Source organism: Oncorhynchus clarkii, chromosome 12 (genome assembly GCF_045791955.1).
Source record: "Oncorhynchus clarkii lewisi isolate Uvic-CL-2024 chromosome 12, UVic_Ocla_1.0, whole genome shotgun sequence".
Lineage (NCBI taxonomy): Eukaryota > Metazoa > Chordata > Actinopteri > Salmoniformes > Salmonidae > Oncorhynchus > Oncorhynchus clarkii.
In genome coordinates this window covers 7,743,284-7,770,929 of record NC_092158.1, presented here as the reverse complement: position 1 = coordinate 7,770,929, position 27,646 = coordinate 7,743,284, and the positions used below count along the sequence as shown (strand labels likewise).

General features: G+C 42.0%; 1 protein-coding gene and 1 long non-coding RNA gene across 2 annotated transcripts in view; both read right to left on the bottom strand.

The window, feature by feature from the left end:
* LOC139422672 (uncharacterized) overlaps nucleotides 1-27,646 on the bottom strand; it is a 1,300,889-nt gene that overhangs the window by 480,428 nt on the left and 792,815 nt on the right. The gene's annotated exons all lie outside the window — the stretch shown is intronic.
* LOC139422668 (asparagine--tRNA ligase, cytoplasmic-like) lies at nucleotides 978-27,620 on the bottom strand. Its single transcript, XM_071173848.1, has 16 exons — nucleotides 27,434-27,620; nucleotides 26,240-26,322; nucleotides 26,047-26,112; nucleotides 25,075-25,167; nucleotides 24,750-24,839; nucleotides 24,544-24,622; nucleotides 18,458-18,528; nucleotides 18,207-18,293; nucleotides 17,799-18,020; nucleotides 15,341-15,540; nucleotides 14,825-14,960; nucleotides 7,860-7,973; nucleotides 7,341-7,472; nucleotides 5,432-5,563; nucleotides 1,730-2,252; nucleotides 978-1,191 (listed from the first exon to the last, which is right to left on the bottom strand). The coding sequence occupies exons 1-15, from the start codon at nucleotides 27,465-27,467 to the stop codon at nucleotides 2,121-2,123; spliced, it is 1,671 nt and encodes a 556-aa protein (XP_071029949.1). The 5' UTR covers nucleotides 27,468-27,620; the 3' UTR covers nucleotides 978-1,191; nucleotides 1,730-2,120.

Here is a 27,646-nt window from a genome sequence, read left to right as displayed (position 1 = left end):
GATGATGAGCCGTGCGTTGCATGACGTGCAATTTTGTGCCGTTTCTAACCGGTACATGAAATATTGTGTATTATTTTTGGTAACTACGTTGAACCAAACCGGAGTACGGAGTTGTATGGTGCAGCGCGCGTGAGAGCAGAGCTTTTTTGGTTTCGTAAATGCCCGAGTGAAAAAGTTGGATAATGTGCCGTGCATTGCATTGCGTGCAATTGTATGCGGTTCCTATCAGAATACATCTCCACGACTGGTGCTACAAGTTGGAGTTCGTGTCGATGACTTGCGTTGTGTACAGAGTACAATTGCAGGAGTGAAAAGAAGAAAACATTGCACCCCCCCACTTTGTCAGTCAGGCGCCCGTTAACACACAACGCCTCGTCACTGAAAATACTGTGGGCTGTAAAAAAAAAACAAGCGTACAGTAAAGTGTGTATTTCGCGTTTGTAAAAATTATTTTGATATGAAAGCAGAGGGATTTTATGTTTCTAGAATCGTACTGCAATTGAGAATATGTGGAGTATTTGGTTGTTCTGGCTTCCAGAGACAATTCAACCTTTCAAAACATAACACGCTACTTGGTACTTGGACTGTAAGGAGTAACTTTAGGCTCATTTAGTCCAATATTGGGCTAAGCCTAAAACCCGGATAGGATAAACACTTGTTTTAAATCATATTGAAAGCAGAACTTTAATAATTATTTCAGGATATTACACCGACCAATCCCGGACGGCGCTGGGCCAATGACGGTCTGGTGGTGATACAGCCTGGATTCAAACCAGGGTGGTCTGTAGTGACACTGAGATATAGTGCCTTAGACCGCTGCGCCACTCGGGAGCAAACATGACCTAAATGTTGATTGACTGACTTTGTCGCACATCCTCATCACTATAGTCATGGGCCTACTATATTAGGTTATAGAGTATCAATTGGGACCCAGGAATAATGAACTCCACACAGAAAAAGCATTGAACAGCATCATCTTAGTAGCACATACAGTAGACATTTATTGGCAGACATATTGGATTTGCTGGACAGCATGAATTGCAAGTTGTCAACAACAACAAAAAAAACACCATAACATTTCAAACCCTTAAAATTGGCAGATTTGTGTCTCGTATCCTGAAATAATCCTCATCCTAATTGATACATTTCTTAATTCCATTATTTTACTTTTAGCTTGTGAATTAATAGATACTATATATATATTAATAGATACTATATATATATATATATATATATATATATATATATATATATATATATATATATTTTAATAGATACTATATATATATATATATATATATATATATATATATATATATATATATATATATATATATATATATATATTAATAGATACTATATATATATATATATATTAATAGATACTATATATATATATATATATATATATATATATATATATATATATATATATATTAATAGATACTATATATATATATATCTTAATAGATACTATATATATATATTAATAGATACTATATATATATATATATCTTAATAGATACTATATATATATATATTAATAGATACTATATATATATATATATATATATATTAATAGATACTATATATATATATATATATCTTAATAGATACTATATATATATATTAATAGATACTATATATATAAATGTATATATTAATATATACTATATATATATATATATATATATTAATAGATACTATATATATATATATTAATAGATACTATATATATATATATTAATAGATACTACTGCGTTGTTAATAAGAGATTAGAAACACAAGGATTTCGATACACCCGTAATAACATCTACCTAAACATTTGTATGTGACAAAATAAAAATGTGATTTGATTAATTAAGTGATGATTAAGTGATCTCGTCTTGGTTCTCAAGCGTTGTAAGTTGGTGTCCTGCAGTTTAATAGGATAATGGGGCTTCGTCCCAAATGGCACCCCAAGTAGTGCACTACTTTTTTTTTTTTTTTTTTACCAGACTAATATCAACCCTGATCAAAAGAAGTGCACTATATATAAAAGTTGCCATTTGGGACGTACGCTTGGGTCTGTTGCAGTGCCATCTAGCTGCAGACAGAGGGGGCCAGGGTAGTTGTTTAGTTTAGGGTCGACAGCGCTGGATGAAGCGAGGGTAGAGGCACACGTCTCTGATGTGGTGTCTGTTCAGCAGCCAGGTTAGGAACCTCTCCAGGCCGAGCCCGTAGCCACCGTGGGGACAGGTACCATACTTCCTCTGGAAGACACAACGTTAACATTAGTAACTATACCATCACAAACTATTCTCAACAGTTTGTGTGTGAGGGGATGTGATTATTGACAACAGAATAACTAGTGGATAGGTCCATTACAATGAGGGGATGTGATTATTGACAACAGAATAACTAGTGGATAGGTCCATTACAATGAGGGGATGTGATTATTGACAACAGAAAAAATAGTGGATAGGTCCATTACAATGAGTGGATGTGATTATTGACAACAGAAAAACTAGTGGATAGGTCCATTACAATGAGGGGATGTGATTATTGACAACAGAATAACTAGTGGATAGGTCCATTACAATGAGGGGATGTGATTATTGACAACAGAAAAACGAGTGGATAGATCCATTACAATGATTATATATATATATATATATATATATATATATATATATATATATGACATTATGAAACTGACAGCGTCGATGAGGCATTCCGAGAGGCATTCCAAGAGGCATTCCCGAGAGGCATTCCAAGAGGCATTCTAAGCCGTGCCAAAATCAGATTTGTGAAGCACGTCTCATATTGTATTATTTCCTAAGCGCAAACCAGATGGGATGGCGTATCGCTGCAGAATTCTGTGGTAGCCATGCCTGGTTAAGTGTGCCTTGAATTCTAAATAAATCACAGACAGTGTCACCAGCAAAGCACCATCACACCTCCTCCTCCATGCTTCACGGTGGGAACCACACGTGTGGAGATCATCCGTTCGCCTACTCTGCGTCTCACAAAGACAAGACGGTTGGAACCAAAAAATCTCAAATTTGGTCCAAAGGACAGATTTCCACCAGTAATGTCCATTGCTCATGTTTCTTGGCACAAGAAAGTCTCCTCTTATTATTATTGGTGTCCTTTAGTAGTGGTTTCTTTGCAGCAATTCGGCCATGAAGGACTGATTCACGCAGTCTCCTCTGAACAGTTGATGTTGAGATGTGTCTGTTACTTGAAATCTATGAAGCATTGATTTGGGCTGCAATTTCTGAGGCTGGTAACTCTAATGAACGTAACCGCTAAAGCAGAGGTAACTCTGGGTCTTCCTTTCCTGTGGAGGTCCTCATGAGAGCCAGTTTCATCATAGCGCTTGATGGTTTTTGCGACTGCACTTAAAGTTGTTAATTGAAATGCATTCCAGGTGACTACCTCATGAAACTGGTTGAGAGAATGCCAAGAGTGTGCAAAGCTGTCATCAAGGTAAAGGGTGGCTACGTTGAAGAACCTAAAATATTTGGATTTTTTTATTCTACAATGTAGAAAATAATAAAAAATAAAGAAAACCCTTGAATGAAGTGTGACTTTTGACTATATTTGGGGAGTTTCTCCCATTCTTCTCTGCAGAGCCTCTCAAGCTCTCTCAGGTTGGATGGGGAGCGTCGCTGCACAGCTATTTTCAGGTCTATCCAGAGATGTTCGATCGGGTTCACGTCCGAGCTCTTGCTGGGGCCACTTTAGGACATTCAGAGACTTGTTCCGTAGCCACTCCTGCGTTGTCTTTGTTGTGTGCTTAGGGTCGTTGTCCTGTTGGAAGGTGAACCTTCACCCCAGTCTGAGGTCCAGAGCACTCTGTAGCAGTTTTTCATCAAGGATCTCTCTGACTAGTCTTCCAGTCCCTGCCACTGAAAAACATCCCCACAGCATGATGCTGCCACCTCCTCCATGCTTTACCGTAGGGATGTTATTGGCCAGGTGATGAGCGGTGCCAGGTTTCCTCCAGATGTGACACTTGGCATTCAGGCCAGGGAGTTCAATGTCGTTTTCATCACACCAGAGAATCATGTTTCTCATGGTCAGAGTCCTTTAGGTGACTTTTGGCAAACTCGAAGGTTGTCATGTGCCTTTTACTGAGGAGTGGCTTCCGTCTGGCCACTCTACCATAAAGGCCTGATTGGTGGAGTGCTGCAGAGACCGTTGTACTTCTGGAAGGTTCTCCCATCTCCACAGAGGAACTCTGGAGCTCGGTCAGAGTGACCATCAGGTTCTTGGTCACCTCCCTGACCAAGGCTCTTCTCCCCCGATTGTTCAGTTTGGCTGGATGCCAGCTCTAGGACCAGTCTTGGTGGTTCCAAACTTCTTCCATTTAAGAATGATGGAGGCCACTGATCTTGGGGACCTTCAATGCTGCAGACATTTTACGGTACACTTACCCAGATCTGTACCTCGACATAATCTAGTCTCAGCGCTCTAAGGACAATTCCTTCAACCCCACGGCTTGGTTTTTGCTCTGACATGCACTGTCAACTGTGGGACCTTATATAGACAGGTGTGTTCCTTTCCAAATAATATCCAATCAATTGAATTTACCTCAGGTGGAGTCCAAGTTGTAGAACCAGCTCAAGGATGATCAATAGAAACACCGGAGCTCAATTTAGAGTCTCATGGCAAAAGCGAAAAACCTGTTTTCGCTTTGTCATTACGGTTGTGTGTAGATTTGTCAATAGTTTTAATTAATTTTTTTTATCCATTTTAGAATAAGTCTGTAATGTAACAACATTTGGAAAAAGAAAACAAATGAGAAGAAAAAAAGTGAAGTGCTGTAAATTGAACGCTGTAAAGGTGTTTTGTGGGCCAATTTATACACACAGTGTGGTTACTGGTTGGTAGGTGTGGTTACTGGTTGGTAGGTGTGGTTACTGGTTGGTAGGTGTGGTTACTGGTTGGTAGGTGTGGTTACTGGTTGGTAGGTGATCAAATACTTATGTCATGCAATAAAATGCAAATCAATTACTTAAAAATCATACAATGTGATTTTCTGGATTTTTGTTTTAGATTCCGTCTCTCACAGTTTTATATGAGCTACTTTCAGTACTCTTCCCACCCTATACCAGGGGGTTATAGGTACCTGGTCAGTGTACCAGTAGTAAGGGGTAAATACCTGGTCAGTGTACCAGTAGTAAGGGGTAAATACCTGGTCAGTGTACCAGTAGTAAGGGGTAAATACCTGGTCAGTGTACCAGTAGTAAGGGGTAAATACCTGGTCAGTGTACCAGTAGTAAGGGGTAAATACCTGGTCAGTGTACCAGTAGTAAGGGGTAAATACCTAGTCAGTGTACCAGTAGTAAGGGGTAGATGTACGTACCTGGTCAGTGTACCAGTAGTAAGGGGTAGATGTAAGTACCTGGTCAGTGTACCAGTAGTAAGGGGTAGATGTACGTACCTGGTCAGTGTACCAGTAGTAAGGGGTTGGGTCAATGCCCTCCCTCTTGTATCCCTCCAGCAGTTCCTCAGCATCCCAGATCCTCATAGACCCTCCAACTATCTCTCCAACGTTAGGCATCAGCACATCCACCTGGGGAGAACAGCAGTAGGGACAACAATAAGTTATTTCACTGGAGAGAGGAGCAGGGACAACAATAAGTTATTTCACTGGAGAGGATCATATTAATCCTATAATACAGAGGTATTCAGGTGTAGTTTTTTTAGGGCCCATATTCAAAACGTCTTTCGGAGACGCAGTGCTGATGTCTGTCCATATAATCTTATTCATTACAAGAATATACAGTAATAGCATAGTATAAAAACTGTGTGTGTTTTGTCATTATGGGGTGTGTAGACTGATGAACAAATTTTAAAAAAAATCCATTTTAGAATAAGGCTGTAATGTAACAACAAGGAATCTGAATATTTTCCTGTATACCCTGTATACTTCCCCTCATCTTAAAACTGGTACCCGGCTACCTTCAGAGGAGTCTTACGAGGCTTGTGAGGGGTCGTAGAGCCAAACGGAGTACACCATCGTGTTTAAGTAGGTGGGGGGGGGGGGTCATAATAATAGGTCATAATAGTTTGTAGACCAAACCGTTCGGATGCTTACATAAGTTTTAGTGAGAAGACCCGAAATTTAAGGATGACAAACGCCGGTCTAGCTTGGGGTCCCCAGGACATAGCTTGGGGTCCCCAGGACCGAGTTTGGGGTCCCCAGGACCTAGCTTGGGGTGCCCAGGACCGAGTTTGGGGTGCCCAGGGCCGAGTTTGGGGTCCCCAGGACCGAGTTTGGGGTCCCCAGGACCGAGTTTGGGGTCCCCAGGACCGAGTTTGGGAGACTCATCTCCGGGGCCGCAGACATTAACTCAAAGATGATCTAAATGCCCTCCGTGAAATTGACTGAGATCAAATAGTTGGTCTGCAGATGGACGTGTCACATGTAAAACTGAAAAGGAGGGTGACTACAAAAAAACGTGTGAAGTAGAGGTAGAAGGAAACCCAGAATGTGATTCAGATCAGCTCTGGTGGAAAGAGATCCAGGGGAGACGGGTGCGGTTACCTATGGTTACCTATGGATCTAAAATGGAAGGGAGGGGAGACGGGGTGGTTACCTATGGTTACCTATGGATCTAAAATGGAAGGGAGGGGAGACGGGGTGGATACCTATGGTTACCTATGGATCTAAAATGGAAGGGAGGGGAGACGGGGCGGTTACCTATGGTTACCTATGGATCTAAAATGGAAGGGAGGGGAGACGGGGCGGTTACCTATGGATCTAAAATGGAAGGGAGGGGAGACGGGGCGGTTACCTATGGTTACCTATGGATCTAAAATGGAAGGGAGGGGAGACGGGGTGGTTACCTATGGTTACCTATGGATCTAAAATGGAAGGGAGGGGAGACGGGGTGGTTACCTATGGTTACCTATGGATCTAAAATGGAAAGGAGGGGAGACGGGGCGGTTACCTATGGTTACCTATGGATCTAAAATGGAAGGGAGGGGAGACAGGGCGGTTACCTATGGATCTAAAATGGAAGGGAGGGGAGACGGGCCGGTTACCTATGGTTACCTATAGATCTAAAATGGAAGGGAGGGGAGACGGGGCGGTTACCTATGGTTACCTATAGATCTAAAATGGAAGGGAGGGGAGACGGGCGGTTACCTATGGATACCTATGGATCTAAAATGGAAGGGAGGGGAGATGGGGCGGTTAACTATGGTTACCTATGGATCCGCAGCCTATTCAGTACGAACTAAAATGCAAAACTGATTCTAGATCAGAACTCAAACATTTTTGAAAAAAATGGAAAAAAAGGGTGATGGTTTGGGTGAGGTAAGCTCTCTGCTGGTCGGGGACTCACCGACTCAGTGAGGCGTCGGTCCTCAGGACAGCGCTGCATGTAGAAGGACTTGATCTCAGCCGGGAAGCGGCACAGCAGGATGGTCTCACCGATGGCATCAGTCATCAGCCTCTCTGGGGCCTCTGGGATGTCCTGAAACCAAGGAGGGAGAGCGGTTTTATAACGTCACAATAATAACAGGAGCTGGACGAAGAGAAGGTCCACTGAACAATACATTGATGAGTGGGTAAACAGTTAGCGGACATTTTGCGTATCTGTGCCAGTTTCCCCAACACAGATTAAACCAGGTGCTAGACAAAGAACAATATTAAAAGTAGCAGTAATCCAGGACTAGACACAATCTGTGCCCAGGAAACCAGCACTAAATGTCCTAAAAAAAAACACAACCACGGGTTCATGCTAGCCAAAGATTAATTCTGGAGTGAGATAGTGATTAGATGTGAGTGATTATAATTGACTGTGGTTCATGCCGACCTTAAACCATTTGTCAAATGTCATTTATCCATAGTCAAAATGTACCTCTCCGAACTCATAGTAGGTCCCATCATCCTTTTTGATGTCGTGCTCCTTCAGCCAGATGATGGCGTCAGAGTAGTTGATCCTCTTGAAGGGCCTCTTGGGGGGCTTGAAGTCCTGGGGTCGACAAAAGAGGTAAAGGACAGACCACATAAAAATCGGGTTCAGATTTTCACCACCGCACTGAGGATTTGAGGGAGGCGTTTTGAATGAGGTCAAAAAAAGGAAGTTTGAATCTCAAATAGAAAAAAACATTTTTATGAGATGAAATCTTTAAGAATACATCTACCTCAGTTATCAAGACCACGGGGGGGGGGAGACAGAGAGAGAGAGAGAGACAGACAGAGAGAGAGAGACAGACAGACAGAGAGAGAGAGACAGACAGACAGAGAGAGAGAGACAGACAGACAGAGAGACACAGACAGAGAGAGAGAGACAGACAGAGAGAGAGAGACAGACAGAGAGAGAGAGACAGACAGAGAGAGAGACCAGAGGTCAGGATCAGAGCTCCTGCATTTTTCAGCATTTTCTTTAAAAAAGATAAATCCAAGTTTATCTAACTCCTAATCTTTTGTCAGGAACACATACTGGATTCTACCCTCTTCAACATAACCCCTACTTCAAATCAAAACTTAAAACCTACAACCTGATTTTGGACGAAATTACGGAATCACCTGGAAAGTTCACAACAACCAAGGACTTATTACCCTATACAGCAAATTCTCAGAAACCTGAAAACACCATCCAACCTGGAACTGAGTGAGTAATGTTTAGTCTGAAACGATATTTTATTTCCAAAAGCCAAGAAGAAAAATACACAACATTACTTTATAAGGACTGAATTCTAACATAATTCTGCCAAGCTTGATACAGCTTCAACTAGCACTGACGTGTCAAGTGAGAGGTGTTAAAGCCCATTAGCCCAACAATGGCAGGAGAGTCACACAGTCTACCCCAACCAAATGGAGAGGCCTTAGAAGCTCCCTCCCGCTGTTCAGAGGTAATTAAAATACAGTACCCTTTGCATGTAAAGAATGATAAGGCAAGAAAAGACCACAAGAAGAAGCTCCTTATGGAAAATCAAGAAACACTTTTTGCTGACTATTACAAAAATGGGAACATCAGCAACCTTATCTTCCACACAAACCATCCCCTGGCATGGCACAGTGCTATATTAGCACACTACCCCTTTGTTACGAGAGGGGGGATTAACGAGGGGTGGATAACGAGTTAAGTAATATAAATATCTATAAATCCGGAACAGTAATGGTACAGAATAACCACAAACAGTTTCAGCTGGACTTTCACCTAATCAAAGAATTAGCCCAGCAGGAGAAGCTCTCCCTTGATAAAGATACCCCCACACCGAGCGGGTCAGACCAGACCTCCTCATTATGTAACCCCACAGATGAACAACCCCCAGCGGAGAGTCAACCTCCCAGCACAGATTACCACTCCCTCATTGAAATGAAGGACAAATTCACCCAGCTGGAGGTAAGGCAGGTGGAGCTGGAACAGCAGGTGATTACACTTCAGTCAGCACAGACCCAGACAACAGTCCAGCACAACAACAGCCCCTTAACCAGACCCGGAGAGCTGGAGGTGGACAGAGACATATCTGCACTTTGGACAGTGGTGAGACAAATACAACAGGAGAAAGAGGAGCAGAACAGAGCACTAGAGGAGAGTATCAGACTGCTGGTGGAGGAGAGGTTGAGGGGGATGGGGGAGAGGGTGAGGGGGATGGAGGAGAAGTTGAGGGGGACGGCGTGTGACAGAGAACAACCCACTAGAGAGGTGGCCACCCCCAGAGAAGCCAGCAGAACAGCCCACCTCAGCACCCAACAAAAGTCTCGACACCACAGCAGAACAGTCCACACCAGACCCTGACCATAGAGTCGACACCACAGCAGAACAGTCCACACCAGACCCTGACCATAGAGTCGACATCACAGCAGAACAGACAAATGAAGAACCCCAAGCCCAGAGGTTCTCACCCCCTCTGAGCACCCCCCCCTGTCAGCCACCCTGATAGCCCTTTTGACAACCCCCCCACACCCACTGAGGACAAACACAAGACACAGATTGTACTACTTATGGACTCAAATGGGAAATATATAGAAGAAAAAAATACTTTTTCCCAAACACAGTGTGTCTAAACTCTGGTGTCCAAACACCCAGCGCGCCCTAGACCTTCTGTCTGAGGCCAAACTAGGCTCACCCAGCCACATAATAATACACACAGGCACAAACGACCTGAGAGCACAGCTGTAAAGGGTGGCCACAGCACTGAAGGGAGTGATTGAAAAGGCTTCTTCTACTTTCCCCAACGCACAAGTGGTTATCTCCACCCTGCTACCGCGAAAAGACTTCCACCCTGCCACAATACAGCAGGTAAATGCAAGTATTTCCCGTGACTGTGCCTCAAAACCAAACGTTTTCCTGGCCCACCACTCCACCCTGGACTAGAACAGCCTCTACGACCAGGTCCACATCTACAAGGCAGCAGTGCCCACCTTTGCCCGAACTCTAAAGGACATCGCTCTCAAACGTATCCCCAACACTTCACACAGGAGCAACAGATCAATAGACACCCCATCCAGACCAGCGAGACACCCTCCCAGATCTGCAGGACCCCCCCCTGGACCTACACATAGAGGACCCACGCCAAGAGGAATTACATCCAGACCACAGTACACCCAGACACATCCACACCCCCACCAATCAACACCCCCCCACGTCAACCATGCCCACACCCCATTTAGGCCCCCTCAGATCAGACCTATGCCACTCCTGCCCACCCCATGCACCCCACCCCCGCAAAGAGGGCCTCAACATGGAAGCCACACATACGCCCAGGTAGTGAGCGGGCAAACAGTCCCAACCCCCACTCTCACACTCGCCCAAGCCAATGGCATGTACCAGATGCTCAGCAGGCTCTGCTCACACTTACTGGCCTGAGGCCAAACCACGACCAACAACATTGGACACTCTATGGAACAAAAAGCCTTCACTATATTATCCTGGAATATCCAAGGCCTGAGGTCATCTGCCTTTGGCCTAAAGAGCAGAAACCCGGACTTCACCAAAGAAATCGGTAATACAGACATTGTCATCCTGCAAGAAACCTGGTATAAAGGAGACGGACCTACTGGTTGCCCTCTAGGTTACAGAGAGCTGGTAGTCCCATCCACCAAACTACCAGGTGTGAAACAGGGAAGGGACTCAGGGGGTATGCTAATTTGGTATAGAGCAGACCTAACTCACTCCATTAAATTAATCAAAACAGGAACATTTTACATTTGGCTAGAAATTCAAAAGGAAATTATCCTAACAGAGACAAATGTCCTCCTGTGTGCTACCTATATCCCCCCACTAGAATCCCCATATTTTAATGAAGACAGCTTCTCCATCCTGGAGGGGGAAATCAATCATTTCCAGGCCCAGGGACATGTACTAGTCTGTGGCGACCTAAATGCCAGAACCGGACAAGAACCTGACACCCTCAGCACACAGGGGGACAAACACCTGCCTGGAGGTGACAGCATTCCCTCCCACATATGCCCCCCTAGGCACAACTATGACAACATAACCAACAAAAACGGGTCACAACTCCTGCAGCTCTGTCGCACGCTGGGTATGTACATAGTCAACGGTAGGCTTCGAGGGGACTCCTATGGTAGGTACACCTATAGCTCATCTCTTGGCAGTAGTACTGTAGACTACTTTATCACTGACCTCAACCCAGAGTCTCTCAGAGCGTTCACAGTCAGCCCACTGACACCCCTATCAGACCACAGCAAAATCACAGTCTACTTAAACAGAGCAATAATCAATCATGAGGCATCAAAGCCAAAGGAACTGAGTAACATTAAGAAATGCTATAGATGGAAGGAATGCAGTTTGGAAACCTACCAACAAACAATTAGGCAACAACAAATTCAATCCCTTTTAGACAATTTCCTGGGTAAAACGTTCCGCTGTAATAGTGAAGGTGTAAACTTGGCAGTAGAAAATCTTAACAGTATATTTGACCTCTCAGCTTTCCTATCAAATCTAAAAATCTCAAATAGAAAACCGAAGAAAATTAACAATAATGACAAATGGTTTGATGAAGAATGCAAAAATCTAAGAAAGAAATTGAGAAACCTGTCCAACCAAAAACATTGAGACCCCGAAAACCTGAGGCTACGCCTTCACTATGGTGAATCACTAAAACAATACAGAAATACACTATGGAAAAAGAAGGAACAGCACGTCAGAAATCAACAGCACGTCAGAAATCATCTCAATGTAATAGAAAAATCCATAGACTCTAACCACTTCTGGGAAATTTGGAAAACACTAAACAAACAACAACACGAAGAATTATCTATTCAAAATGGAGATGTATGGGTAAACCACTTCTCCAATCTTTTTGACTCTGTAACAAAGAATAAAGAGCAAAAACATATACATGATCAAATACAGATCTTAGAATCAACTATTAAAGACTACCAGAACCCACTGGATTCTCCAATTACATTGAATGAGTTACAGGACAAAATAAAAACCCTCCAACCCCAAAAAGGCCTGTGGTGTTGATGGTATCCTCAATGAAATGATCAAATATACAGACAACAAATTCCAATTGGCTATACTAAAACTCTTTAACATCATCCTTAGCTCTGGCATCTTCCCCAATATTTGGAACCAAGGACTGATCACACCAATCCACAAAAGTGGAGACAAATTTGACCCCAATAACTACCGTAGAATATGCGTCAACAGTAACCTTGGGGAAATCCTCTGCATTATCATTAACAGCAGACTCAGCAAAAACAATGTACTGAGCAAATGTGAAATTGGCTTTTTACCAAATTACCGTACAACAGACCATGTATTCACCCTGCACACTGTAATTGACAACCAAACAAACCAAAACAAAGGCAAAGTCTTCTCATGCTTTATTAATTTTAAAAAAAGCCTTCGACTCAATTTGGCATGAGGGTCTGCTATACAAATTGATGGAAAGTGGTGTTGGGTGTAACACATACGACATTATAAAATCCATGTACACAAACAACAAGTGTGCGGTTAAAATTGGCAAAAAACACACATTTCTTCACACAGGGTCGTGGGGTGAGACAGGGATGCAGCTTAAGCCCCACCCTCTTCAACATATATATCAACAAATTGGCGCGGGCACTAGAAAAGTCTGCAGCACCCGGCCTCACCCTACTAGAATCCGAAGTCAAATGTCTACTGTTTGCTGATGATCTGGTGCTTCTGTCACCAACCAACGAGGGCCTACAGCAGCACCTAGATCTTATGCACATATTCTGTCAGACTTGGGCCCTGGGACAAACACCAAATTGAGACTCTGCACGCAGAATTCTGCAAAAATATCCTCCGTGTACAACGTAGAACACCAAATAATGCATGCAGAGCAGAATTAGGCCGATACCCACTAATTATCAAAATCCAGAAAAGAGCCGTTAAATTCTACAACCACCTAAAAGGAAGTGATTCACAAACCTTCCATAACAAAGCCATCACCTACAGAGAGATGAACTTGGAGAAGAGTCCCCTAAGCAAGCTGGTCCTGGGGCTCTGTTCACAAACACAAACACACCCTACAGAGCCCCAGGACAACAGCACAATTAGACCAAACCAAATCATGAGAAAACAAAAAGATAATTACTTGGCACATTGGAAAGAATTAACAAAAAAACAGAGCAAACTAGAATGCTATTTGGCCCTAAACAGAGAGTACACAGTGGCAGAATACCTGACCACTGTGACTGACCCAAACTTAAGGAAAGCTTTGACTATGTACAGACTCAGTGAGCATAGCCTTGCTATTGAGAAAGGCCGCCGTAGGCAGACATGGCTCTCAAGAGAAGACAGGCTATGTGCTCACTGCCCACAAAATGAGGTGGAAACTGAGCTGCACTTCCTAACCTCCTGCCCAATGTATGACCATATTAGAGAGACATATTTCCCTCAGATTACACAGATCCACAAAGAATTTGAAAACAAATCCAAATTTGAAAAACTCCCATATCTACTGGGTGAAATTCCACAGTGTGCCATCACAGCAGCAAGATTTGTGACCTGTTGCCACGAGAAAAGGGCAACCAGTGAAGAACACACACCATTGTAAATACAACCCATATTTATGCTTATTTATTTTATCTTGTGTCCTTTAACCATTTGTACATTGTTAAAACACTGTATATATATATATAATATGACATTTGTAATGTCTTTACTGTTTTGAAACCTCTGTATGTGTAATGTTTACTGTTAATTTTTCACTTTATATATTCACTTTGTATGTTGTCTACCTCACTTGCTTTGGCAATGTTAACACATGTTTCCCATGCCAATAAAGCCCTTGAATTGAGACAGACAGACAGACAGACAGACAGACAGACAGACAGACAGACAGACAGACAGACAGACAGACAGACAGACAGACAGACAGACAGACAGACAGACAGACAGACAGACAGACAGACAGACAGACAGACAGACAGACAGACAGACAGACAGACAGACAGACAGACAGACAGACAGACAGACAGACAGACAGACAGACAGACAGACAGACAGACAGACAGACAGACAGACAGACAGACAGACAGACAGACAGACAGACAGACAGACAGACAGACAGACAGACAGACAGACAGACAGACAGACAGACAGACAGACAGACAGACAGACAGACAGACAGACAGACAGACAGACAGACAGACAGACAGACAGACAGACAGACAGACAGACAGACAGACAGACAGGCAGGCAGGCAGGCAGGCAGGCAGGCAGGCAGGCAGGCAGGCAGACAGACAGACAGACAGACAGACAGACAGACAGAGAGAGAGAGACAGAGAGAGACAGACAGAGAGAGAGAGACAGAGAGAGAGAGACAGAGAGAGAGTGAGAATAGCTGCAAAGAGCTCCTTATAAAACCTCAGACGTACAGGGTTGACCTGGTAGAGTAGAGAAGCAGCAGGTGACTTCAGGACTCTGTCCACCACATCACACACCAGATCCTCCAGCCTGCTCAGTAGGTCCTCATAGGTTATGAAGGGGCACTCTGCCTCTATGTGAGTGTACCTACAGAGGGAGGGAGGAGCTACGGTAAACAAACAGAACTCGAGGATTTCCTGACAATATACTGTAGACTAAAAGTTATTTATCATCAGAATACCTCAAATAAATAAAAAAAAATACTGTAGATAAAATACTGTAGATAAAATAATATATTATTATTATTATTATAATATTATTATATTATAGTATATACTATTATTATATATTATTTTTAAATAATATATATAATATATGAAATAATATTGTGCAAAGCGTTTTTTTAAATGCATCGAAAAACAAATGAATGTTTCTTATTGTTATACATTAAGATATTCCCTCCATGCTATAGTGCACATTGGGTGCCTTAATGAATAGCTCCCATCCTTTCCAGTACTACTACTCACTCAGACAGGTGCCTGCGGGTGCGGGACTGCTCTGCGCGGTAGGACTGAGCGACACAGAAGGTGTCTCCCAGAGCAGGGATGCAGGTCTCCAGGTAGAGCTGAGAGGACTGGGTCAGGAACGCCTCCTCCCCAAAGTAGTTCAGGTTGAACAGGGTGGAACCTCCCTCCACCTGGGTCTGCACCAGGGTGGGTGGGGTGATCTGTGGGAAAGCAAACACAAAAAAACATAGCTTTAGAATGGCTTTACAAAGAGATCATTCTATACATTACACACTACCATTTAAAAGTTTGGGGTCACCTAGAAATGTCCTTTTAATTTATTTATTTTTTAAAGAAAATCACATTTTTTGGTCCATTAAAATAACATAAAAATGATCTGAAATGCAGTGTAGACATTATTAATGTTGTAAATGACTATTGTAGCTGGAAACTGATGATTTTTTAAAATTAAATATCTACATAGGCTCATTATCAGCAACCATCCCTCCTGTGTTCCAATGGCCAGAAACAAAGACTTTTCTTCTGAAAGGCCAGCATCCCGGAGTCTCCTCTTCACTGTTGACGTTGTGACTGGACAGAGGAACTCTGCCTAGAATGCCAGCATCCCGGAGTCTCCTCTTCACTGTTGACGTTGTGACTGGACAGAGGAACTCTGCCTAGAAGGCCAGCATCCCGGAGTCACCTCTTCACTGTTGACGTTGTGACTGGTGTTTTGTGGGTACTATTTAATGAAGTTGCCAGTTGAGGACTTGTGAGGTGCCTTTTTCTCAAACTAGACACTAATGTACTTGTCCTCTTGCTTAGTTGTGCACCGGGGCCTCCCACTCCTCTTTCTATTCTGGTTAGAGACAGTTTGCGCTGTTCTGTGAAGGGAGTAGTACACAGAGGTGTAAGAGAGCTTCAGTTTCTTGGCAATTTCTCTCACGGAATAGGCTTCCTTTCTCAGAACAAGAATAGACTGACACGTTTCAGAAAATGTCTTTGTTTCTGGCCATTTTGAGCCTGTAATCAAACCCACAAATGCTGATGCTCCAGATACTCAACTAGTCTAAAGAAGGCCAGTTTTATTGCTTCTTTAAATCAGAACAACAGTTTTCAGTTGTGCTAACATAATTGCAAACAGGTTTTCTAATGATCAATTAGCCTTTTAAAATGATAAACTTGGATTAGCTAACAATGTTCCATTGGAACACAAGAGTGATGGTTGCTGATAATGGGCCTCTATACACCTATGTAGATATTACATAAAAAAATCTGCCGTTTCCAGCTACAATAGTCATTTACAACAGTAACACTGTCTACACTGTATTTCTGATCGATTTGATGCTATTTTAAATGGACAAATAAAAATATGCCTTTCTTTCAAAAACAAGGACATGTGTAAGTGACTCCAAACTTTTGAACGGTAGTGTATATTTGTGGATGACCTATCCTCTCCAAAGAGCAAAATGATTTAAACCTCTTAATATATATATATATATATATATATATATATATATAAAAACCTCTTAAGGATCGGACCCTTTTTTTTTAAATTTCGCCTAAAATGACATTCCCAAATGTAACTTCCCTGTAGCTCAGGACCTGAAGCAAGGATATGCATATTCTTGGTACCATGTGAAAGGAAACACTTTGAAGTTTGTGGGAATGTGAAATGAATGTAGGAGAATATAACACATTAGATCTGGTAGAAGACAATACAAAGAAAAAAAAACATACATGTTTTTTTTTATTTTTGTAATTTTTTGTACCATCATCTTTGAAATGCAAGAGAAAGGCCATTATCTGACTTAGGACACAAGGCTCAATTTAGGTTTTGGCCACTAGATGGCAGCAGTATGTTCAAAGTTTTAGACTGATCCAATGAACCATTGTATTTCTGTTCAACATGTTGTATCAAGTCTGCCTAATTGGTCAATCTGTACATTTTCAAGTAGATAATTGTGCCTAATTAGTTTATTAATACATGTTCAAGTAGATAATTGTGATAATATTCTCAAACAATATCATGGTATGTTTTCACTGTAATAGCTACTGTAAATTGGAGAGTGCAGTTAGATTAACAAGATTTTAAGCTTTTTTGCCCATATCAGATATGTCTACGTCCTGGGAAATGTTCTTGTTACTTACAACGTCATGCTAATCACATTAGCGCACGTTAGCTCAACCCGAGGGTGGGACACCGATCTGTAGAGATCCTTAAGACGTTTTAAATAAGTCACAAAGATGTGTAAACATGCACAAGGATGACAACATAGAATTTATTCACAATTCAGACCTAATCTTTAACATCAACAATAGCAATAGGAACCCTACGACAGCAGGTGATGGACATTACAGTGTATATGTATACTATAAAAAGAGATCAGAAACATGGAAAGATTGTGATGTACCCACATGTTAAATGGAATATCCATCCTGTTGTGTCTGTGTGGATGGGTACTAGTTTTGACTGTACCTCATGGTATCCGCGGTTGAAGAAGTGATCCCTGAAGCACTGTGTGACAGTGGAACGGACCCGGAGGATCTTGGACACGTTCTCCCCACGGATCATCATGTGTCTGTTGTTGAGCTGAACGTCCACATCAGACTCCTCATTCAGCAGGTTGTCAGCTCCTCCAGCCGGCGCCAGACCCACCAGCTCCCAGAAGTCACAGGTCAGCTCATGACCTCCAGGAGCCTCGTGGAGGAGGAGAAGAGAAGACAGGCCAGTCATAATACCGTTATTATAAAAAATGTAATACTAATTGGGACCGACCCCCCCACCCCCACCCCCCGGGACACAGCTTAAGCCTAGTCATGGACAACAACAAAAAAAAGGTTAGGCTTGAAACAATAATGGATATTAAATTTGAGGAATGTTTACCTGTTTTCCTTTAGGTACTTCTTGCACTGTCCCATACAGAGCCACTGTGCTTTCCGTGGACAGCACCAAGGCATTGTAGCACTGACACTATAACGGTGACAAAGGTCCAAAAGGAGATTACAAATGAAAAAAATGAACAAGTGGGGCCATAAAAAAATGTATATCATTAATTTTGTTGTCATTTTTTTTTTAAAGTTTTAAAAGAGTTTTGGTAACAAGTGTTTTAAAAGAGAGCCATTTTTTTTAAATACCAATTTATCGTTGAGAACACACTGCAAGAAACCAGTTCCATCTCTCAGCACGATGAACAGCAGGTTCTTTCCTAGCAAGAGAATAGCAAACACGCTATGAGCCTCTCTCATTAATTCATGCAAAGACCTCAAAAATATATTTACAAAAAAAAAAATATATATATATATATATATATATATATATATGGGAAATTGGAAGTGATGCAAACAATTAGATTGATGGAAGCTACAATCTATCTGCACTATTTAAGCTGATCTAACCCCTAAAAAAAATTACAAAAATAAATAACTAAAAAATAAAATATAAAAACGGCCTAAAATATAAAATGGTCTGTAGTGCATCATACAAAGGAAATAGGAACCCTAGATGGTGTTGGTTAGAAGTCAGGGTCACCACCCACCAAAAAAAGGCTTCCGTGACCCAGGAAACAAAACTTCAAAGTTGAATCATCGCATACAGAATGTTATGAATATGAACACCGTGTGGTTCAAAACCTGTTAAAAGTTGCACGTTAATTAAAATAGGATAAAACGACAGGTATGAGTTGAACAAAACAACTAACGAGACACACGTACAGTAAGTAGGCTACCCAGATCACAGTCAACACACATTTTATAGTAAGAATAGAAGAAAAATACCAATAATATTTTTCCCAACCATATAAAAGTGATATTTTGAAACAGAGCCCAAGCCCATGCTTTTTTGATCCAGGTTCCTACCCTCACTCTGCTTCGTTTTAGAGTTGCCGCCACACAAGCAAAATGATAGGCCTAGGCTTGATTTAGGCTACATTACAGCATGTAGCATTTAGGCTACATTACAGCATGTGGCATTTAGGCTACATTACAGCATGTGGCATTTAGGCTACATTACAGCATGTGGCATTTAGGCTACATTACAGCATGTGGCATTTAGGCTACATTACAGCATGTGGCATTTAGGCTACATTACAGCATGTGGCATTTAGGCTACATTACAGCATGTAGGCTACATTGTAGCATGCTAAATGTTTCTGATCAGTGGTAGATGACCAAATGAATAGATGAGCTATACCACCTCCACTTAAATTTGCCCAGCCAGAGAATTAGCTAACTATAGCCTAAAAACAGAGACTCAGTGAAACAAAATATCACGTTGATTGATTATCAGACAAGTCACAGGCTGTTGATAGGAAATAAACCTAGGCTACTAGCTGACTGCGACTGACGAGCTAAATAATCCACTCGTTAAGCTACATAACATGCTGGCAAACTGTTCTGATCAGTGATAATCAATGACCCACCTAGACAAGATGATCATGAGCAACTTAGCTAACATTTCCACAGGCTAATTGTAGCCTAACTAAATATCCAAAACCGAGATTCTGTGAAAAGACAAATCCCCCACGTTTGTCTCAAAACCGTGCGAAACGGTGCTGAAATAGCGACTCCACACAGCTAGGCTAATGCTTTGAATAGTTGATAACAATTGAAGGACTTTGGTAGTTTCAGTAAGAAACACATTTGATGCTTTCAATTGCATTAGCCTACTTAATTCCAATATTTTCAGAATTCAGTGATATTTATTCCCACAGTATTATGTATGGATACATCCAGCTGTGGTTAGAAAACAGTGCATGTGTGATGGACGAAGTGACATGCCAAAAAGTGCACAACTGCCAAAAAAGTGCACAACTGCCAGGTAGATACTAGTAACGGCCGCCGTCTAGAACCACCAAGAGCTTAAGAGCGTAGTGGGTGTCAATAACGCCTCGGCATTACAGTTAATTTCATAATAAGCCGCAGGCAGAACTTTCCTGCAACCATGACCAGGTTGGCTCGTGGAAATAAAAGTTTAGGCTTCGATACCGGCAACACCTTTCAGATATAACAAAAAAAGGGTGGAAAAGGTTGTCCGGATGCTAAAGTTGACAGGAAAACATCTTGGTTTGAAAAGTGGAAAAGTTACATCTGCACTGAAACATGCAAAAAAAATCCCTGCTAGTGATATATATATATTTATTTTTTTAAATCAGCTTTAAAATGTTAATTTCTAGTGATTTTTAGTCTGGATCCCTTCTTGAAATGCAAGTTTTAACTGTGAACTAATTAAAACAACCAATAATATGATCTACATAATCAGTCTCTGTGTGTAAAATAAAAAGTGGTTGATGTGAACCAAACTCGTAGAATTTCTTTTTAAAAATACACTAATATTGCAGTTAGCCACGACAGCCTTTATAACAGAACGCTTGTTACCGCGACAGCCTTTATAATAGAACGCTTGTTACCACGACTGCCTTTATAATAGAACGCTTGTTACCACGACAGCCTTTATAATAGAACGCTTGTTACCACGACAGCCTTTATAATAGAACGCTTGTTACCACGACAGCCTTTATAGGCTTTGGGGAAGGGAGGAGGAGGATGTGGACCCCCAGCCCGTCACACTGGGTAGCACAGAGCAACACTTTAAGGGGCATTAAACTAATAATGGAGCTGACTAGGGAAAAGTTCCCGCTGTTCTTAGTGCCAGGCTGCACGTTCAAACTAAAATAATGTAACTAATAATGGCATCTTTATGCTTTCGTTAATAGCATATTGATAAAAAAATACTTTCAAAATGGCAATGTTGATTTACAGAAATATTGGAACAAAGTTGTCTAATGAAGGTAAACAAATTGTTGCTTACAGGAAAATACTCTTTCAAACACACACGGTCACGTTGTACAGCGCCATTATGGCTATTAGCAGGTGGCTGGACAATAGACTTGCCTAGAAGGAGGATAGGGGGAGAATTATATCCTCAAATGTATTTCTTAGTTAGGTTGGCTGTATCACAACCGGCCGTGATTGGTTGCAATTTCAGTTTAATCCGTAGGCGACGAGTCTCACTAGTGCTGTTAAACGTGGTGTAGGTCTTATTTATTTAAAGAGCATATTGAAGTTAGAAGCAATAGGATTTGAAGCTACAGCCTACAACGTTTCGTTCTGCACTGATGAATCAATGAGATGTTTTTATTTTGACTGAATTTCAGTTTGGGTATTGGTTAGACTACAATTATACAATTAGGGTGTAGACATGTTATGCTCTTAGTGTAACCTTTATTTAACTAAGCAAGTCAGTTAAGAACAAATTCTTCTTTACAAGGACAGTCTACTCCTTCCTCCCCGTCAGGGAATTGAACCCCCGGTCTCCCGCGTGCCCCGAACGACACAGGGATTCTTTAGCTAAATAGCCAAGTACGGTAGCCTACTCCTGAATGTCATGTTGGTTGTACAGCGACATATTTTCCGTTGCATCCTAATGGGAACCCAAAGGGTTTTTCCTTTTTCCTTTGAATAGATACACCATAATATTAATCTAATTAATTAAGCAAAATTCCTTCAAATCAGTCCCATATACTATGTTCTTACAAAAAAAAGGTTAAATTCTCTAGTACAGCCATTATTGAATGGTATCAAATGCCTCTCAAAGATGCCCTCTGGTGGTTAAACTAGCATTGATGGTACCAGTGGTTGGCACTTAAATAACGTGCCATAGAATTCTGCGGCACCATTCAAGCTGTGCCGCAGTACGCTGCAACTTTTAAAGGACGAACCACTGTAGCTAATTGGTTCCTCGAGATAACTTCACCTCATCTGATGTTGTAGCGTTAGCTAGCTAGCGGTCTGACTAACTTTGTTAGCCAGCTAATTTCCACACTATAAACTCAATTATTTCAGCAGCTAAGTTAGATAATGTTGCTCAACATTTCTCTGGCTAGCTAATGGATAACTAGATCCAGCTACTGTAGCAAGATAACAGTACTTAACATTGCTAACAATTCTTGTTCCACCACGCTTACTCCCTCAACTCAAACTTTATAAATGCCCGTTTTTCGGTTACAGCTCATGAAGTAGGCTTCATCACCAAATCAAAACTGCCTTTCCACTCTCCGCTGACTTCCAGAACGCGCGCTGATGCTGTAACTAGCAAGTTGGTTGTCTCTTCAGTCGCGTGCTGCATTCTGTTAGGTGAATGACTGAGCGCAGGCTCGAGCCTTGGCTGCAGACATAATTGCTTCAAACATGTATCACTGGTTCGCTTACAGTCATTAGTGACCCAAACGCGGATATTAGAACCCCCCAAAAAACGAATCAAGTACTTTAACTATTTTGGATTCAAAACGGCGAATTTCGCCAAAAGGTAACTGGTTTGCATCTCTGTGTTTAGCTAAAAAAAAAACATTTTGTTGCTTGTTTTGCATGTTATTTCGACATTAATACGTGTCACATCAGTTTGCAAACAATGTAAAAAAAAATATAATTCAGTTAAAAAAAGCCGCATACAAACAAGGTTCCTTTCTTGAGCTTAAAAATGCGTTTCATCCTAACTCAGTGCTTTCTGTGGTGGTGGGGAAGCAAGGGAAAAAATACAGAGCGTAGGAGGTTGTAATGTTCTCTAGTTGCGCCGTGATTGGCTCAGTGTTCTGTCACTCAAGGGGACACTACGTCACCGCAAAATCTAAGGGGAGAGCTAAAAAAAAAAAATCACGCCCCTTGGGTGCTGCCATAGTTACATTAGAAGTGCCCATCCAAGAAGGCTCAAAGGTCATTGGACACAGATAATATTATGTAAATTCACGTTAGATCTACAGTAGCTTTGATTGGACTGATCATGTCAACGTTAGAGCTGTTGCTGTGACCGTATTACCGCCACGAGTCAAATTCCACGTGACCTCCCGAGTGGCCCAGCGGTCTAAGGCACTGCATCGCAGTGCTAGAGGCATCACTAGCCCGATCCCGGGCTGTGTTGCAGCCGGCCGCAACCGGGAGACCCATGAGACAGCGAACAATTGGCCCAGGGTCTGGCCGGCCGGGATATTCTTGTCCCATTGCGCTCTAGCGACTCCTTGTGGCGGGCCGGGCGCATGCACGCTGACTTCAGACACCAGTTGTATGGTGTTTCCTCCGACACATTGGTGCGGTTGGCTTCCGGGTTAAGCAAGCAGTGTGTCAAGAAGCAGTGCGGCTTGGCAGGGTCGTGTTTTCGGAGAACCCATGGCTCTCGACCTTCGCCTCTCCCGAGTCCGTACAAGAGTTGGGACAAGACTAACTACCAATTGGATATCACTCAATAAAAAGGGGTAGGGAAAGAAAAAAAACTACTCACCACATTTTATGCACTGCAGTGCTAGCTGTAGCTTATGCTTTCAGTACTACATTCATTCTCTGATCCTTTGATTGGGTGGACAACATGTCAGTTAATGCTGCAAGAGCTCCGATAGGTTGGAGGTGGTCCTCCGGAAGTTGTCATAGTTACTGCGTAAGTCTATGGAAGGAAGTGAGAACCATGAACCTCCTAGGTTTTGTATGTAAGCCAATGTACACAGAGGAAGCTAGCTGTCCTCCGGCTACACCATGGTGCTACCCTACAAAGTGCTGATGAGACTACTGTGAACTTAAATTGAAAAACAGTGTGTTTTAATCCATTATTTGGTGATGTGAAAATATTTAGTATAAAAAGGATCATTTTTAGTATAGTAATTTTTATATAAAAATGTTGTTTTTTTACAAAATGATAAGTCCTCCCCTTCCTCCTCTGAGGAGCCTCCACTGAAATGCAGCTGCCAGAATGTGTTATATTAACTGAGAAAACCACTGCATAAAACTCTTAAAGAATATTTTTAAAAATGTTAATTAATTAATTAAAATGTAAAAATAAACTGTTAAAACTCATCAGTGAAGGTAACTTGTGTTGCTTGAGACGAACACCGAACTCACAACTGGTTCTGACCAGTGTGCAACAAAAGTAAGCAAGGTTGCTATGGAGATTACCCAAGATGCGCTGTGATTTCGATGCTAAAATATCATAACTTAGATTAAAGATTTTATTTTTTAAATTAAGTGTAACTTTTACAAGTTTTGAATCACACAGTATTTATGTTCATAACATTATTTACACAGTGTTGCAGAAATGTTTCAGTTCTGTTTTCTGGGTCACGGAACACATTTTTTGGTGGGTAGCTAGCTATACCCAGAGACTTCCAGTCTTCGCGCTAAGCTAGCGCTAAAACTACCGCTATCTTCCTTCATTGTGGACTTTGTCTTTCTACAATCCTCACCTTGTTTTCTCATTCGGTGCACCCAACCAAACACCTTCACCCTCTCCCCCCGGAGAGGCTCCAGCTGATAGATTTTAACCTTTTGGGAAAGTGTTGATTCAATTTCAATATTTAAACATAACGGAAGACAAAAATTATACTCTTTATTTCCAAAGATGAGGAGTTTCTGACAGGATGCTGACTAAAGAGAATATAGTGGATCTGACCGTTTTGGGTTCTGGAAGGCTGGAGTCATTCTCAATGGTGACTTTCTTAGCTCCGTCCAGGTTCTTCTCTCGTCTCTCAGAATCCTCTGCCTTCAAATCAAAGTTGAAAAAACGATTTACATAAATTGCCGCTTACATACACTACTGCTACCTGTGAGTATACAGTTTATGGCTGAAGACAATAGTGTGTATAATTATAATGGTGCATCCTATTCCCTACATGGTGCACCCTATTCCCTACCTAGTGCACTACTTTTGACCAGAGGCAGTGCATTATATGGGGGATAGGGTGCCACACTTCCCTTTTTCCGCCTCCCCAACGTACCTCCTTTTTGTCTTTGGAGTCACTCTTCATCTGCTCTCTAGCAAATAACTTTTTCACATTTTTCCTCTGTGTCTTGGAGATCACTGCCCAACGCTGGATGAATAGGAGAAACAAAATCAGTGAGTGAGTGTGTGAGTGAGAGTGAGAGTGTGAGAGAGAGAGAGAGAGAGAGAGACAGAGAGAGAGAGAGAGAGATAGAGAGATAGAGAGATAGAGAGAGAGAGAGAGAGACAGAGAGAGACAGAGAGAGACAGAGAGAGACAGAGAGAGACAGAGAGAGACACAGAGAGAGAGAGAGACAGAGAGAGAGACAGAGAGACACAGAGAGAGAGAGAGAGAGAGAGAGACAGAGAGAGAGAGAGAGAGAGAGAGAGAGAGAGAGAGACAGAGAGAGAGACAGAGAGAGAGACAGAGAGAGAGACAGAGAGAGAGACAGAGAGAGAGACAGAGAGAGACAGAGAGAGACAGAGAGAGAGACAGAGAGAGAGAGAGACAGAGAGAGAGAGAGACAGAGAGAGAGAGAGACAGAGAGAGAGACAGAGAGAGAGACAGAGAGAGAGACAGAGAGAGAGACAGAGAGAGAGACAGAGAGAGAGAGAGAGAGAGACAGAGAGAGAGAGAGAGAGAGACATAGAGAGAGAGAGATAGAGAGATAGAGAGATAGAGAGAGAGAGAGACAGAGAGAGACAGAGAGAGACAGAGAGAGAGACAGAGAGAGAGAGAGAGAGAGAGAGAGACAGAGAGAGAGACAGAGAGAGAGACAGAGAGAGAGACAGAGAGAGAGACAGAGAGAGAGACAGAGAGAGAGAGAGAGAGAGAGAGACAGAGAGAGACAGGGAGAGACAGGGAGAGACAGGGAGAGAGAGGGAGACAGAGAGAGAGACAGAGAGAGAGAAACCAAAGGAAAACATCTTCACATTGTGCTGGGTTTGTGTTTTGATGATTATTATTTTGCTTGTTGTAACTATGTACCTCTCCTTCCTTCTGAGAGTCCACATAGATGGTTGGGAATGGTTCTTTTCCAGCAAATGTCAATGCCTGTGAAATCACATAGCTGTTGTTACAGCACTTAACTGTGATTTTATTCAAGGGATCGTAGACATATCAATTCTGTTGAAGGGTGTAAATAATTAAAAACAAAAGAGACAACGCTGATTCCTCTTACCCTCAACGCGGTCTTGAAAGGCTTCTGCTCTGTTCCATCACCATCCTGATCATTCCCCTCTTTGTCAGACACATACAGTTCACCTGGAAAAAAAGTGAAAGCACTGTAATACTTGATCTTGCATGCCTGTCATTTCCTCTAAACCTAGCTTGACATGATCAATTATCATTCACGACGCTAAATCCCATATTTGACATCCCACTACGCAGCCTATTTCACCCACTCAAAGGTTGGAGCTACAGTGGTGCATTGGCAAAGTATTCAGACCCCTGGACCTTTTCCACATTTTGTTACGTTACAGCCCTATTCTAAAATGGATTAAATTGTATTCCCTCCTCAATCAACACACAATACCCCAGAATGACATCACAATACCCCAGAATGACATCACAATACCCCAGAATGACATCACAATACCCCAGAATGACATCACAATACCCCATATTGACATTTTTAGAAATGTTTGCACATTTATTAAAATATAAAAAAACTGAAATATCAGATTTATATTCTGGTCTCTCCAGAGATGTACTTAAACTTCTAAAACCCTGTTTTCGCTTTGTTATTATGCAGTATTGTGTATATATTGATAAGAGGGGGGGGGGGGGGGGTATATTTAATCAACTTTAGAATAAGGCTGTAACGTAACAACATGTGGGAAAAGTCAAGGCGTCTGAATAGTTTCCGAATGCACTGTATTTACATATTGTGGAGTTGAGAACCTCAGCTAGGTACAGACAGGTATGACAGAAGTGAAAAGGGCACTCAAACAAACGTAGGATGTTTAACTAGCTTGTTTTAGCTAGCTAGACAGTCAAGATACGGTTGTGCTACCGGTGGGTTCCCGGTGGCGCAGCGGTCTAAGGCTCTGCATCTCCGTGCTAGAGGCGTCACTACAGACCCTGATTCGATTCCCGGGCTGTATCACAACCGGCCATGATTGGGAGTCGCATAGGGCGGCGCACACTTGGCCCAGCGTCGTCCGGGATAGGGGAGGGTTTGTCCGGGGGTTAGGCCGTCATTGTAAAATAAGAATTGGTTCTTAACCAACTTAACCTAGTTAAATAAAGGTTAAATGAAATAATTTTAAAAAGTATGCAAGCTAACTAGCCACACCGGTCTGATGAAACACTTGACACTAGATTTCAGCATTGTACAGTAGCTAGCTACATAACGTTACCCAATGAGTTTTACCTGCAGTTTTCGTTACCTTCTCCGCCATATCCATGTAGAAATTGTATCAAATCTGTATATTTTTATGAATTACTAGCTAGGTAATAATAATACTGAAATAAACCGGCCTTCGCTTCTCCCGTTGGTTTGTGAGCGCTCGTATGATTATCTGCGCATACAACTTCCGAAAAGGTCGGGAACGTTGATTGGTTACAGTGTGCAGTAAATTGAACG